The following is a 14568-nucleotide window of genomic DNA, read 5'->3' on the forward strand; positions in this document are numbered from 1 at the left end:
TAATCCGAGATCTCGTCAATGTATAGACCAAATAGAGTACGAGACAAGGGGCAGCCCTGCTTCACCCCGATAGTGCTGTGTATGATCTCTGAGTCACCTCCTGGAGCCCGTACTCTGCCTGTGACTGACTCATAGAGTGTAATGATCCCTCACAGCATCTCTGCTGGCACTCCCATATCCTGCAGTCTCTTCATCAGTCTGGCCCGTGGGACAGTATCAAAAGCTTTGCGGAAATCCACAAAGCAGCAGTATATCCACCATTGCCCGTGAGCTCTCCCCTCAATGATCCCATGTAGTGTAAAGATATGATCTAGTGTGGAGTGCCCTCTCCTAAAGCCTGCCTGCCCCGGTGCTCTGAGTCTCTGCTCCCCCTCAGACCATCTACTAAGCTCATGCTTCAAAATCGAACCATAAATCTTGGCCAAGGTGTGACCAATCATGATAGTCCTATAGTTGTTGGGGTCCATGGGGTCACCTGCTTTCAAGATAGGTACAATAGTATTCGATGACCAACTGACGGGGAAGCCTTCACATAAAGCCTTGTTAAACATGTGAACCAGTAAAGGGGCTAGCGTGTCTCTAGCATGGGAGAAATGCTCGGTGAGGAGTCCATCATGATCCTGTGCTCTCCCAGTCTGCATCCTGTCAATAGCATCTCTCACCATGCTGAGGTGAAAGAAGGAAGAGTGTGGGGGACGAGGCTCGAGTGGATGGGGGAGAGGTGGCTGCTCGGGGACATGGTAGAGAGAGGTGGCATAGGTGTGCCAGGTGCTGGGTGAAGTAATCGGAGGCGGAAGGCGATGATCCTGGAAGATCCTCCGGGCCTCCTTACAGTCCCTTCCAAGAAATAGCTGGTATAGCTCCTGCTCAAGCCTTGCTAGGTAGGCTCTCTTCTTTCTCTGTGTGAGACGTCGAAAGATCACTCGCGCCTGCTGGTGAGTGGTGGATCCTAGTGCCATCTTCCGATGTAGACGGGCTCGGGTATCACGACATTCCTCGTCGTACCAACTATTCTGTGGGACAGTCCCTCCTGGTGATGTAGGGGTGGCTCTTGAGTGTGGGAAGGCGGCTGCAGCGGACATGGAGGGTGGCTGAGAGGTGTGTAGTAAGCTCATCAAGTGGGATGTGGGGGTTGAGGTCGGAGAGGATGCGGTAGACGTGATCAGAATAGATGGAAGAGGTCTCTTTGGTGAAGTGGTATCTCGGACGGTGATGGGGCAAAGCAGGTGGTTGCCAGGCCATTATAAATGGCTAGCCTATGAGCCCCGCCGAGGGCTACGAGATACTCTCCATAGTCTGTGCGGGCTGCTGTATCCTGTGATGTCCGCTCCAGATCTGTACCCATCGTGTCAATCTCCTGGTACATGGGATCGTTTGTCTCAAAGAAGGGTACCTGTGCACTTGCGGTGCGGGCATTGAAGTCTCCAGCCAGGAGGATGTCCCCTAGACTAGAAAACTTCATAATGTCACCAGAAAGGGGCAGGTACGGGGACTCTCCAGGGTGGCATATTTAGAATTGGAGGGTGCAAAGTAACACACTGCAAGGTAGATGTCTCGGTCCCTCTTTGTTTGGATCCTCACCCACAAAAACCGTGTGGCCTCATCCCGTCCGACCACCTGTATCACATGTTGAAGCTCCTCCCTGTATAATAAAGCCACCCCTGCCGACCCCCGGGTACCGCCTACTGTGCGTGGGTGGGCGGTGAACAGACTCCCATCTGTATCCTCTCACCTTTGGAAGCCGACTCCCCTGGCAGTGATGAGTCTCTGTGTATAAGACCAAGTCTCTCCCTCTAAATGTCTCCTTGAACAGACCTGCATCTGTCCTCAAGGTGCCATTGCAGTTCCAGACCGCAATCTCTAGCTTGGTCTCATAGGTCTCGCACCGTCATTGGGCACGTCGCTCAGTGATGATCACCCTCCTATCTCGGTACACTGCCCATTTCCTTGCCTTCCGTGCATCCAAGATATGTGCATTCCCTCCTATGTGCCACCTGTGCTAGTGTGAGATCGTCTTTGAGGTAAGTCTTTTCTCCTTTTAGTGCCCGCTTTTTGGTAAGGAATGCTTGCCTCGCCTCCAACATCGCAAACTTGAGTATGAGTGCGCGTTCCTTGGTGGTGTCTTTGCCCACCCTCCATGCCTCGATGAAGAGGGTATCAACGATTTCCGGCTTTCTGCATAGTGCTATGGCGTCCTCTTTGGGCGAGGCACCACTTTCACATTCAATGCCCTAATCTTCCTTCTTTTCTCCTCTTCACGTGTGTCATTGATGATGTTTGGGGATGATGGTGGGTTCCGTTGCTTCTTGGCAACCTCAATCCAGCTGCCTACTTCTTCCACTTGTTTCTGTGTCTTCTTAATCACCTCGGTCCATGTGGTTGCCTCGTTTGCCTTCTTCTCCTCTTGTTCTTGGAGGGTCTTCAATTGCACTCTAAGTGTATTCAGCTCATCATTGAGGGATAGTTGAATCTCTCCTCCTTCGAATTGAGTACGTGCCCTCAAGGTCTCGTTTTCCACACTTAGGGTGGCAACTTGGGCCTCCAGCTCCGTGATTAGTGAGGTGTGGTGGCTGGTTTTTGCGTCCAACATTTGGACCATTTCCTCCTGCATCTTGCTTAGCTGAGTTGCCATGTATGCCTGCATGTCTGCCTTCCACCTATCCATCTCCTCTTGCATGGAGACACGCAACTCATGCCCAAGGTCATCACTATCCTTGTTCTCCCCGAGCTTCTTTTGTAGGTGCTCAATGTCAGTATCCTGCATTTTGCATACTTCTCTCATGGTGGTCAGGCATGTTTTGATATTGGGTTCGCCGATCTTCTGTGAGCTCGCCCAAATCGAGCTGTCTTTCCTCTCCTTCTCACCTCTAGTCCTTGTTGCCGGTGAGCTGTCCATGTTGGACTGAAGGGGTTCCCCTTCTAGTACTGAATTTTCTCCTCAGCTGGTGGCCCCATAGATGGCCAGCTGCAAGTGGGGAGGCAAGTAGCAGCAGGTAGGTATGTTGCTGCCTTGGGGGCCTGAGCAAGGACGGGTGGGGAATCGGCGCAGACAGAAAAGCGAAGAGAGGGCAGGTGGGGAAACGGCCGTAGACAGAAAAGGCGCATAGAGAGAAACGGGCGCAGAGAGAAAAGCGAGAAGAGAGAGGGCGGGTGGGGAAATGGGGGCGTAGAGAAGCGAAGAGAGAAGGCGCACAGAGAGAAACGGGCGCAGAGAGAAAAGCGAAGAGAGAGGGCGGGTGGGGAAATGGGGGCGTAGAGAAGCGAAGAGAGAGAAGGCGCACAGAGAGAAACGGGCGTAGAGAGAAAAGCGAAGAGAGAGAGGGTGGGTGGGGAAATGGGGGCGTAGAGAGAGAAGCGAAGCGAAGAGAGAGAAGGCGCACAGAGAGAAACGGGCGCAGAGAGAAAAGCAAAGAGAGAGAGGGCAGGTGGGGAAACGGGGGCGCAGAGAGAGAAGCGAAGCGAACAGCAGAGAAGCGAAGAGAGAGAAGGCGCACAGAGAGAAACGGGCCCAAAGAGAAAAGCAAAGAGAGAGAGGGCGGGTGGGGAAATGGGGGCGCAGAGATAGATAGAGAGAGAGAGTTATGTTGCTGCCTTGGGGGCCTGAGGAAGTGTGGGTGGTATAAGGGAGGTGAGCGAAGGGAGCGGCACACAGGCGGGCGGATAGTGAAACGGACAGGCAGCGTAGGTGCATGTGAAGCGGGCAGGCAAGGGAGGACAGGGAGACGGGCAGGCACACAGGCGGGCGGACAGGGAGACGGGCAGGCAGCGCAGGTGCGCAGGTGGATGCGAAGCGGGTAGGCAAGGAGGGAGACACGCAGTGTAGCGTGCAGGTGGGTGCAAAGCGGGGAGGTGCGGCAGTGTGCGAGCAAACGCCAACGGCGCGAGGCGCGAGCAGAGGGGTGCAAACACGTTCATGCCATTGATGAGGGGAAGGAGCACCACACAAGCGGGCAGACAGGGAGACGCGCAGGCAGTGCAGGAGAGAGAGAGAGAGAGAGAGAGAGAGAGAGAGAGAGAGAGAAAGATTTTATTAACGTCTTCCAAAAGACCGAACTCGGCCTATGAGACAAATCGGAGTACCTGTATGGGGTATCCTCTGTCATCCCAACAAAATGAAAAAGTACTGAACAAAAAAAAGCTGAATCTGGGTGTGCGGGGGATGGAGCTCTACTACTAGGAGAAAAATGCAAAGCTATATGCATGGAGTATACAATCATGATATGCAACCTAGCTAGCTCCATCCTGTACCATACTGGGGGTATAGAATGGTATACATCAGTGAAGGGGGTGTCCACAGCTCCCTGAAGAACATGCCTGGGTGTGCTCTGAAGCGAGCCAGTCGCTCCGCACCCTCTCTGTGAAACTGAGAGAGAGAGAGAGAGAGAGAGAGAGAGAGAGAGAGAGAGAGAGAAATGAAAATGAAATGAAATGAGGGGAAGGAGCACCACACAGGCGGGCAGACAGGGAGACGCGCAGGCAGTGCAGGCGCGCAGGTGGATGAGAGAGAGAGAGAGAGAGATGAAAATGAAAATCAAAAGGCCATAATGACCTATGAGACCAAAAAGTTACATCATGGTGGATCTGATACAATGTCTGGATAAAAAACCAGAAAATGAAAAATAAAGATGATACTACTCGCACCTAGAAAATGAAACTGGAACTGGAAGGTAAACAGAAACCCTTATAGGGTGTGAATATAGTGAGGGGGGGGGGTACGCTATGGAGGTGAGTGGAGTACAGTGAGGGGATACAATATCATGTGGGACGGGGGGGTACACTATGGAGGTGCCTCCATCTCATAATATGTGCTGCATCGGACGCTGGCAGATCTCCTCAATATCCTTTGAGGTCAGCACCTTGACTGGGTGTCTCGCATGTCTCGCAAGAATAATCCGAATCCGCCGCTGCAACCTCCGTCTATGCTGGGATGCCCTCCTCCGTAGTCGTGAGAGAGAGAGAGAGAGAGAGAGAGAGAGAGAGAGAGAGAGAGAGAGAGAGAGAGAGTTATATTAACGTCTACGGAAGACCCCAAGGGCGTATGAGACCAAAAGTAATACAATGCTACCATGGATATATTGAGCCATGGAAAACTGAAAGAAAAAGTAAAATGAAAACATCTGACAGGACATGTGATCAGGAGATGATCTTGTGTAGAGTGAGATATGCTATGATGAGCTAATGACGATACCCGCCTCGGCCAGAACCGATCTGATGGTGGAGTGAATGTCGGGCCTCTGTGATGGGAGCGTGACATGTCGGCGGAGAACCTTACGAATCTGTCTCTGTGTGGTGGAGGGTCTTGATGCTCTGGGTCGGGGACGTCTGGCTCACAGAATGGTTCGAGCTCTCTCACTAAGAACTCCTCTGTGGCATGGAGCTGGAGCGTGGGTACGGGTGGTGGGCTCTGATGTTGTAGTAGAGGAACTGTTGTGGGCAGTGGATTCCGATGTGGATGTATGTACCACAAAGAAATATGTGATGGCTCTCTCTGAGGTGTCTTGTCGAAGCCGGGACTATCTCTCAGCATGCTGCCTCAACACTACATCCCTGTGTTGTCTCAGCTCCATCAAGTACATGCCCAAGCACCTCTGATCCTCAAACTATATCACCCGTGTGAGTGGTCTGAATCCCCCTCGGAAGAGGCAGTGGAATCTCCTCCGTATCTCATAGTAAGCCGAGCAACTGAGCATATAATGGGCCTCATCCTCTATTGCTCCTATGATGCATACTGCGAATGTCCTCTCCTCATGTGGGATATCCTCAGCTTTGCCAATCTCTACTCTTAGGCGGCGGGAGGATACCCAGAGTTGGCCGATCGTGATACTCATGGATGTGACATGTATCTGTATGTATCCCGGGATCTCAAAGAATCCACCCTCGGAGAGTCTCAAGAAGTGATCTCTGTAGAACTCACACTTCTTACCAATCTTTGACGGAGACACCCATGTCTGGTGTATGTATAGCCCGAGTAGATCTAACCGGATGATCCGGTTGATCTCTTGACGTGAGATATCAAGGTATGGGGAATCCAAGCTATAATGAATGGGGGGATCCATCTGTATGCCATGTGCATGAAACCACTCGACTACCTCAGAGTACCATGCATGTGTCGGTAATGGTGGTGGCCATGTCACTGAGGAGGAGGGCAGTCCAGCTCGTCTCAATCGCTCCTTCTCCCTCTCGCCGTATAATTGTGCGATCTCTGTCAAGCGTGTATACATGCTGAATATAAGTGACAGTCTGAAAAAGGGCATCTGTAATAACCAGTGGGGCCACCCCAAACTCTGCATGTAGAATGTCATGTGGTATAGATGGCTTACTCTTGATCATGCGTGACAACTTCATCACCTGTAGCCTCTTTATGCTCCTCCAGTGATCCTTCCCTAGGCCTGGCCCCCAAAGGGCTGCGCCATACATAGCGGCTGGTCGTACTAGAGTATCAAAGAGCCAGCACTTAGTGCGGGGTTCTTGGAAATGTGTCTGGAAACACTGTCTCTCCATATGGGCTAGGGAGGCGTGCCCCCTTGCAAGTTGGTCAGTGGCGGTTGTGGTCATGCAAAACAAAGGGCCTGTAAAAGTGACTCCTAGATACACATACTTCTGCACAATCTCCACGGGAGCATCTCTGTATATGAAAGAAAATCATGAGGCGACTGCATAAGATGTGTTGAGGACCATAACCTTGGTTTTGCCCAAATTGACTATAAGGGCTGTCCCCCTACAAAATCTGTCCATAGCAATATGGGCACTATTGTCTGAGGCAATGGTGAACCTCTACCTCCAAAACTATCCACAAATACTGCGATATCATCAATGTATAGGCCAAAGAGTGTAGGTGAAAGTGGGCAGCCCTGCTTAACCCCAATAGTGCTATATATATCTCCCGAGGTCCCACCGGGTGCACGTACTCGGTGCACGTACTCGGCTGAGTACTACCTCATATAGTGCCATCACACCCATATCATCTCATGTGAGAACTGGAGCTCCTGCAAGCGTCCTATCAGACGAGATCGAGGGACAGAGTCAAAGGCTTTGCGGAAATCCACAAAGCAGCAATACACGTCTCTTTGAGGACCTCACCTCCTCTATGATAGCCCGTAAAGTAAAGATATGGTCTAGCGCAGAGAAGTTTCTCTTGAAGCCTGCCTGGCCTAATGCTTTGTTTCCCATCCTCCGTGCCATAGAGCTCATCATGCCCTCTAGTACTGCCCCATAGATTTTGGCCATTGTGTGACCAATTATGATAGTCCTGTAATTACTTGGGTCCATGGGATCTCCTGCTTTGTGGATTGGGACAATGGTGTTGGTATTCCAGGAGGGTGGGAAGCCTTCACAAAGTGCTCTATTAAAAAGACTGGCAAGAATGGGAGCCAGTACGTGGTTCCCGTGGGCAAAATGTTCCGCGCGTAGATCCTCATGATCTTTTGCTCTCCCATTATGTAGCTTTTTAAGAGCCCTAGTGACATTGCGGGAATCAAAGAGATAAGATGATGTAGGGCTAGCCTCTAGGGATGTTTGACATTTGTGGTATAGTCCGGTTTGGCACATCATACAGCTGTAGTGCATAGGCTTCCCAAAGGCTAGGATCTGTGATAGGTGTAGGTGCTTTTTTTTCTTCCAGAATGAGTTGTCCTCGCTCAAAAAGAGCTGCTATAACTCTTGTTCTTGTCTGGCGAGAAATGCCCGTTTCTTTCGGCGAGCGAATGTACGGAAGAAGTGTTGCATCTTATGTGCTGAAATCAGCCCATGTTCCCTCTCGCGTAAGAGGCGAAGCCTGGTGGTTTTGCACTCTTCATCATACCATCCATTTTGGGGTTGGGATCCCACTGGCAAACTTGCTGTGGAGCATGTGGTGTAGGGGAAGTTGGTGTGGGCGGAGTCATGGATGATGGAGGAAAGTTTGGATGTGATGGTGGAGATAGGAAGGGTTAAGTCGAGAGCTGAAATGTGGCGGGAGAGGTAGTCCTCATAGATGTGGTCAAGATCATGATGGAAATGAATCTGGGTGAAGGTGGTGACATGGGGTGTGGGTGTGGGTGGTAAGATGGGGCATGAGATTGTGAAAGAAAGTAATGCGTGGTTGCGTGGTCAGCTAGTATGGGGGGAGGAGGGATGGTGAAGTTTGAGATGTGGTATAAGAGCGGGAGATCCCATGAGGTAATCCACCGTACTAGTGCCTCCCCCATGCGGAAAAGATGTAAGGCTGTCCGACTGCGGCCATCTGGACAACCCATTATATATAACCAGCTCATGCATAGCCCCCATCTCCAAGAAGTGTCTACCATATGAGGTTGCATTCCCCATATCCTGGTTGGTCCTCTGGAGGCCCATGTCAGCCAAGTCAATTTCTGACAACATAATGGCATCTCCCTGGAAGTCATATGTCTGCACTTGTTCCCCTTTTGCCCCTGCATTAAAGTCTCCTAATAGGAGGACCTCTCCTTGCTGGGAGAACTCTGCAATGTTTGCAAATAATGGAGCATAGGGAGTCTCCCCTTTCTTTGTCAACCTACATGCATATTCTGATTTCTCTGGTGGTAAGTAGCATATTGCAATATGCATCACTCTCAAGCCAGGCCTGGCTAATCGCATCCACATAAAACGAACCTCCTCGTCGTGTCTTAACCATTGTGAGCATGCCTCTCAAATGAGGGTGAAACAAGCCTGCCACTCCTCCTGAGCCACACACCCCCCAATGGTGCGTGTTTGTCCTTTGAAGGCTGATTCCCATGTATAACCCTCCACTTTGGGTAGCCCTCTCTCAGGACTTTGATGCGTTTCTGTGTAGAAGATAACATCCCTATCTGTGTGAGTCTCTGTGAAGCCTCCTGTGTCTGACCATAGAGTTCCATTGCAATTCCATAACTCACATCCTCAATGCATCTATGGTCTCATAAGCCCCGCACTGTCACGTGGGGCATTTATCCGTGATGATGACTCGGTCATCACGATAAAGGGCCCATTTTCTTGCTTTGCGGGCTTCCATAACCTGAACCATCGCGGCTTTCTTGTGTTCCACCTGTAGGGAGGTGAGGTCATCTCGAAGGTATATTTTGGTGGTTCAGAGGGTGGCCCTCTTCTTCAAGAAAGCCAAATGGGACTCCGTATCTTGAACTTGAGGAGGAGAGGCCTCTCCCTCGTCAAGTCCTTCCCGGCTCGCCAAGCATCTACAAAAGGGGTGTCAGTGAGGCCCATCTGTCTACATAAAGTTTCACTGTCCTCTTTTCGTGAGTTGCCCGCTTGCAAGCTTGTTACTCGCATATGTAGAGCCCTAGGTTGGCGACGCTTCTCTTCCTCAAGCGTGGCCGTCATGATGTATGTGGCATTCGGGGTGTTGACTGTTTTTTACTTTTTCTCACAACCTCAACCCATTTGGAGGTTTCTCCAACCTCTTCTTTGGTTGCTTCCATGTCTTTTCGGAGGCCTGCATGCTCCTCCCGGAATCCTGATTTGGCCTCGTGAATCTCTGCTGTGATTGCCTTCTTAGCCTTCTCTAGTTCCGCCTCAAGTTTGGCATTGGCGTCTTGCAATTGGGCAATCTCTAGAGCAAGGGCTTCTTGTGTAGCTATTTCTCCTTCCTTTTTGCCATGCTTGTGCATCTCTTCCTTGCAAAATTCCATACATTTCTCCATATATGCAGCTAGGCATGCGTCCTTCCAGGCTTCCATCTCTTGTCGGATCTTAGCTTGCAGTTGTTTGTACATTTCCTCTTTGCCCTGAGTCTCAGTCCTGACAGCATGAATCTCCTTTTGATGCTGGGTCAATGTCCTGTCTACTAGTTTCTTTTGGTCTGAAAGGGCCTTTTGAGCCTGTTCTTTGATCTTGTTCACCCTGTCTTCAAGAGGGAGCACCATTGTCACAGTCACCCCAACTCAAGCTGTGGTCAAGACACTGGAGAAGACGGCCGATGCGCGATGGGGTAAGGGCGGGAGTGGTTTCTGGTTGAGAGAGAGAGCTTCAAAGGTGAGAGCTTGAGACCTTTAGAAAGATCATAGATGGAGGGCTTGAGACTTGAGAGCTTGAGCTCATACATGGATGTGGGAAAGAGAGAGGCTTGACCTCGAGCTTAGAGCTTGATTCCTTGAAGGCTTGAAGGCTTGAAGAATGTGAGAGAGAGAGCTTGAAGGCTTGAGCCTTATATAGCATATGTCATAAGGGCAAGCCTCAAAACATGCAAAACATTCAAAGAAACGGTCAAAAACGTTCAGAAAACCGTCGTAAACGGCCACTTTTCAAAACTGCTGACAGGCCCCAATGGTCAGAAATAGGACCGTACGATACCGTACGGTATTCTGTATGATATTCCGTCATACCACGTATGGAAACAACTATGTCTAGCGTGGTCTGTGGAGACCTTACAGATATGAAGGCAGTAACTAGTTACAATAGAATGGAAGGAGTTCTTTTGGATCCACAAATTTTGAAGGGAAAGCATATCAGAGCTAGTGAACCATTGAAGAAGTTTGTAACTAAGTAGTTTGATAGGTATTGAGAGTTTTTTGGGGAAAAACTTGCCAAAAATAATGGCTTTCTGATCGAACCTTGGTTTTGAAGTTAATTCGTCTTAGCAAAGACGTGTAGAAAACTATCAGCTTCCATTAGCTTTTACAGACTGTTTTTACGTACAGGTTGCCTTGATTCAACTTAAACTTTATCACAAGCTATTCTGTTTGGAAGTTTGAGTGGAAGATTAGGGTTAAGCTATTTTTGTTTTTTCAAAGAGCTTCACATACAAGCTAAATGTCAGTAAGGAAAAAAGCAAATACTATTTTGTTTATTACTTTAAGAAAACAAGAACATGAAGGCTTGTGTTATCAATGCATGCAGATTGTCAGCCAAGTTCTTCCTCCAGTGCAAAGATTCAAAATTTTGAAATCTCTCATCACTGATTGCAAGCATTCATCAATGGTGAGTGAGTAAACCTTTCTGATGTGAGTTTGTGTGTTCCTAGTATTCTCCTAGCATCCCATAGAACTTTTTACATTTGTTTTGGTGCACACATTGGTATTGGAAATGAGTGATGTAAGACATTGGCATATGCACATATTGGCTATAACATATGGAGGTTCACATAGAAGCTTATGTACATCTACTCTATGAGCTACAACATATTCATGCTCAGTTCAAAGCTAACGTCTGCCTACTCATGTGACAGAAAATGTGTGCGCTGTTGTGGCTTAAACAATTGAATTAACAGTAAACATCACCGATACAAAAGAGAAAGTGACTGTTTTTTATGCTGTTTATCATTGTTTCTATTGTAAGGTTTGTGTAGCATATTCAAGGGTACATATAATCAAGTTTTAGCACATCCAGAACTGCAGATAGTGACTTTTGGCCCATTCTTTATATTATAGAAGTTTGGGGCACATAATAATCGAGTAGTGTCAGCTTAGGCAAGAAGAAAAGTGCACGCTTTTATTATCAACCTTGCATCCGACAGACTAGGGCCAGTGTGTGGGAGGCTGCAGATTTTGACAATTAGGCTGTGGAACTAGTGAAGGACTACACATGGTATTGTGAGGTGGAAATTCCAGCAGCAAACACAAGATTGCTGGGAGAATATGCATCTCTAGCATGCCTAGAGAGGCAATATAGGTTCAACCTTTGTTTTTGAAGCCATGTACATCTTTTTGGGTAATTAACCTCACTAGGTTGGAGCTTGGTAGAGAGACTACAGTCATGATGCTTCCATTCTTTCTGCAGAAAACCCTCTATCCCACCCACACCTGCTTGATCCACGCAGATGTTTCAATTCAACTGGTCACATATGGGGACTAGACAATTGTTGGTGCATCGAGATGGATGATAACACTAACCACCATTTTAATAGCAAGATGGATCTCGATGGGTCAAATCAAAGTGTCTTCACATCATATCAGGGGAGAGATGGCACTCACAAAAGAGAACTGCCAGATTTATGAACTGCATGATTTGATATTGAGGAGCATGCCATCTTTTGATGTGGAGCATATTATGGAATCAGACTCCAGAGGTTGTTCTATGTCAAGTGTGGTAGAGTATGCTAGGAGGACCAGGTATGTGGCTGAAATAGATAGAAGTTGTTGAAGTTTGTGGATACATTGTTCAATTGTCCCTGGGCTTCTTCACGGTTTCATGTAATAGTGGATGAAAACAGTGCTGCATTTGGTCTACAAATCCCTGCCAAGTGTAAGTCATGTTGCTCCTGCCGATTGTTAGTCATATTCCCACACTTGTCTGTGTGCTCGACCTCAATTTGTCTCCACTGAGTGATTGCGTCTCCATCCAAATATGAAGTACCTTGCATCTCTCTCCAGTCTTGACCACCTTGAAGAGGTATAGCTCAATTAAGAGAGGTGAGGCTCTGTTTTAAAATGTACAGAAAGCCACCTTGCCGATGTGAAGTTTGGGGGTTTCGGAGCTCTCATGTTGTGAAGTCCTTCCTTGAATCTCCCTCAACATAGTTGAAAACCAAGGTCAGTCCTTAACCAAATCATGAGGTAGCAGGCTAGCTGACCTCCCACCGCGACCGGCATCCACCGATCTCCCCCGAGCTAAAGTTAGGGCTCCAGCACAATCCCATAGGCCCGTGTCCAACTCCGGCGTCCCATACCACCGAAGCCCACCTGTAAGTCTTTGACATGCCAACCTACGTACTCGTCATGTGCGTGGCATGAGCATGTCTGCGCTCCTGGTCCAAGCTAGACCGTTAGTGGTGCATCCGCACAACTAGGTCTCATAATAACCCAAGCCCTCACTTATATAGTGATAACTACGCCATAAATAGCTAACTTGCTATAGAAGGCCATTAAGCTTGTTTTATCAATTTAGGAACCCTAGCCAAGTACCAGCCTGCTAATTTTAAATCTATTGGGGTTGGGGAGAGCTTGCCTGTACACCACCACCACACACACAATAAGCTTGAACAACACACGTGAGAGAGCTAGTTGCTGGAAAAGTAGTCTAATGATAATGATAGTACAAACGTACAATGAGTACAAAAATATAGCCTAGGGCAAAGTTCCCAACACACATAAGTGTCTTCACACGGGGAAAAAACCTGTGCCCGTCTCACAGGGAAAAAGTGCCCGTGAGTAAGCTGTGTTCACACCTGAACTAGCCGGGAGTGGTCATGACTAACAAACGCCCCTCAAGTGAATGGTGTGAGCGGAGACAGGGTGTAGCAGACTACCCTGGTAGAGGCTGTAAGCTCAAAGCTTTGCGGAAAGCTTCAAACTTTTTCCTCGAAAGAGGCTTTGTAAACCCATATGCTATATTGGCATGTGTAGACACATAAGCCAAGTCAATCTCTCCTGCATGGAGCCTTTCCCTGACAAAATGATAGTGAACCTCAATATGCTTTGTGCGGGCATGAAATACTGGGTTTCGTGCAACTCCCAAAGCACTCTGACTGTCAGTGTAAATGGTGGTAGGGGAGTGCTGTCCAACACCAAGATCGGCTAAAAGGCGTCGTAGCCAAACACATTCCACAATAGTTGTAAAGGCTGCTTTGTATTCAGCTTCACAGCTAGAAGTGGCCACTGTAAGCTGCTTCTTGGTGAGCCATGAGATGCATGAGTCACCAAGAAGAAAAAACAGTACCACTAGTTGACACTCGCGTGTCATAGCAACCTGCCCAATCACTGTTTGTCAATGCAAGCAAGCATAGTGTAGAACTGCCATAAAACAAGGCAAAGTTTGCGGTGCCTTTAAGATAGCTAAAGACACGCTTACACGCTTGCCAATGCATAGTGCTCGGATAATGCATGAATCTGCTCAACTGAGAAACAACATACTGTATGTCCAAACGAGTAGAGCATAAATAGATAAGGCATCCCACAGCCTGCTGATAGGTGGCAACATCAAAAGGCTCACCAACATGCTCAAGTGACAATTTTAGACCTGGTTCCATAGGAGTAGAAACATGTTTACAATCTGTCATGTGAAAATGCTCAAGGAGCTACTCAACATATTTGCATTGAGATAACATGATACAAATTGTATGCCCAAATAGTAATGTAAATGCCCCATGTCTGTGACATCAAATGCATGCTGCACATCAGCTTTAAAAGTTGAAATATCACCCTCTTCAGGGCCAATGACGAGCATGTCATCCACATAAAGAATAAGGATGAGAACATTGTTCCCAATGTGGCGAACATAAAGTGTACTCTCAGCTGAACTATTCTGAAACCCTTTGGCAGTCAAGTATGCATGAATTTTGTGGTGCCAAGCACGAGGAGCCTGTTTAAAACCATACAGTGCTTGATGTAAACAACATACTTTACTTTCTGCACCTTTTTGAACAAGTTAGGAGGTTGAGATACATAAACTTCCTCCTGCAAATCGCCATTCAAAAAGGCAGTTTTGACATCCAACTGATGTACATACCATTGTTTGTGTGCAGCCAATGCAATAACAATACGTATGGTAGTCATACGTGAAGTGGGAGCAAAGGTCTTCTCATAGTCAATGCGCTCATGTTGGGCATACCCTTTGGCGACCAAGCGAGCCTTTCAGCGATCAACTGAACCATTAGGCTTACGCTTTAGGTGGAAAACCCATTTTGTGCCGGTAGCACGCTTG

General features: G+C 48.3%; 1 protein-coding gene across 10 annotated transcripts in view; it reads left to right on the forward strand.

The window, feature by feature from the left end:
• The window catches only part of ALF4 (aberrant root formation protein), a 132946-nt gene that overhangs the window by 73623 nt on the left and 44755 nt on the right, over positions 1 to 14568 (forward strand). For all 10 annotated transcript variants that reach the window (XR_015268051.1, XR_015268052.1, XR_015268049.1 and 7 more), the window contains one exon: positions 10828 to 10908. Coding sequence is in view for 3 of the 10 variants with exons in the window: in XM_086813121.1 (XP_086669247.1) it covers positions 10828 to 10908 (81 nt within the window). In the remaining 7 variants the exon portion in view is untranslated. The remainder of the gene's footprint in view (positions 1 to 10827; positions 10909 to 14568) is intronic.

This window comes from Cibotium barometz, chromosome 19 (genome assembly GCF_041138505.1).
Source record: "Cibotium barometz isolate CiBa-2024 chromosome 19, ASM4113850v1, whole genome shotgun sequence".
NCBI classification, from domain to species: domain Eukaryota; kingdom Viridiplantae; phylum Streptophyta; class Polypodiopsida; order Cyatheales; family Cibotiaceae; genus Cibotium; species Cibotium barometz.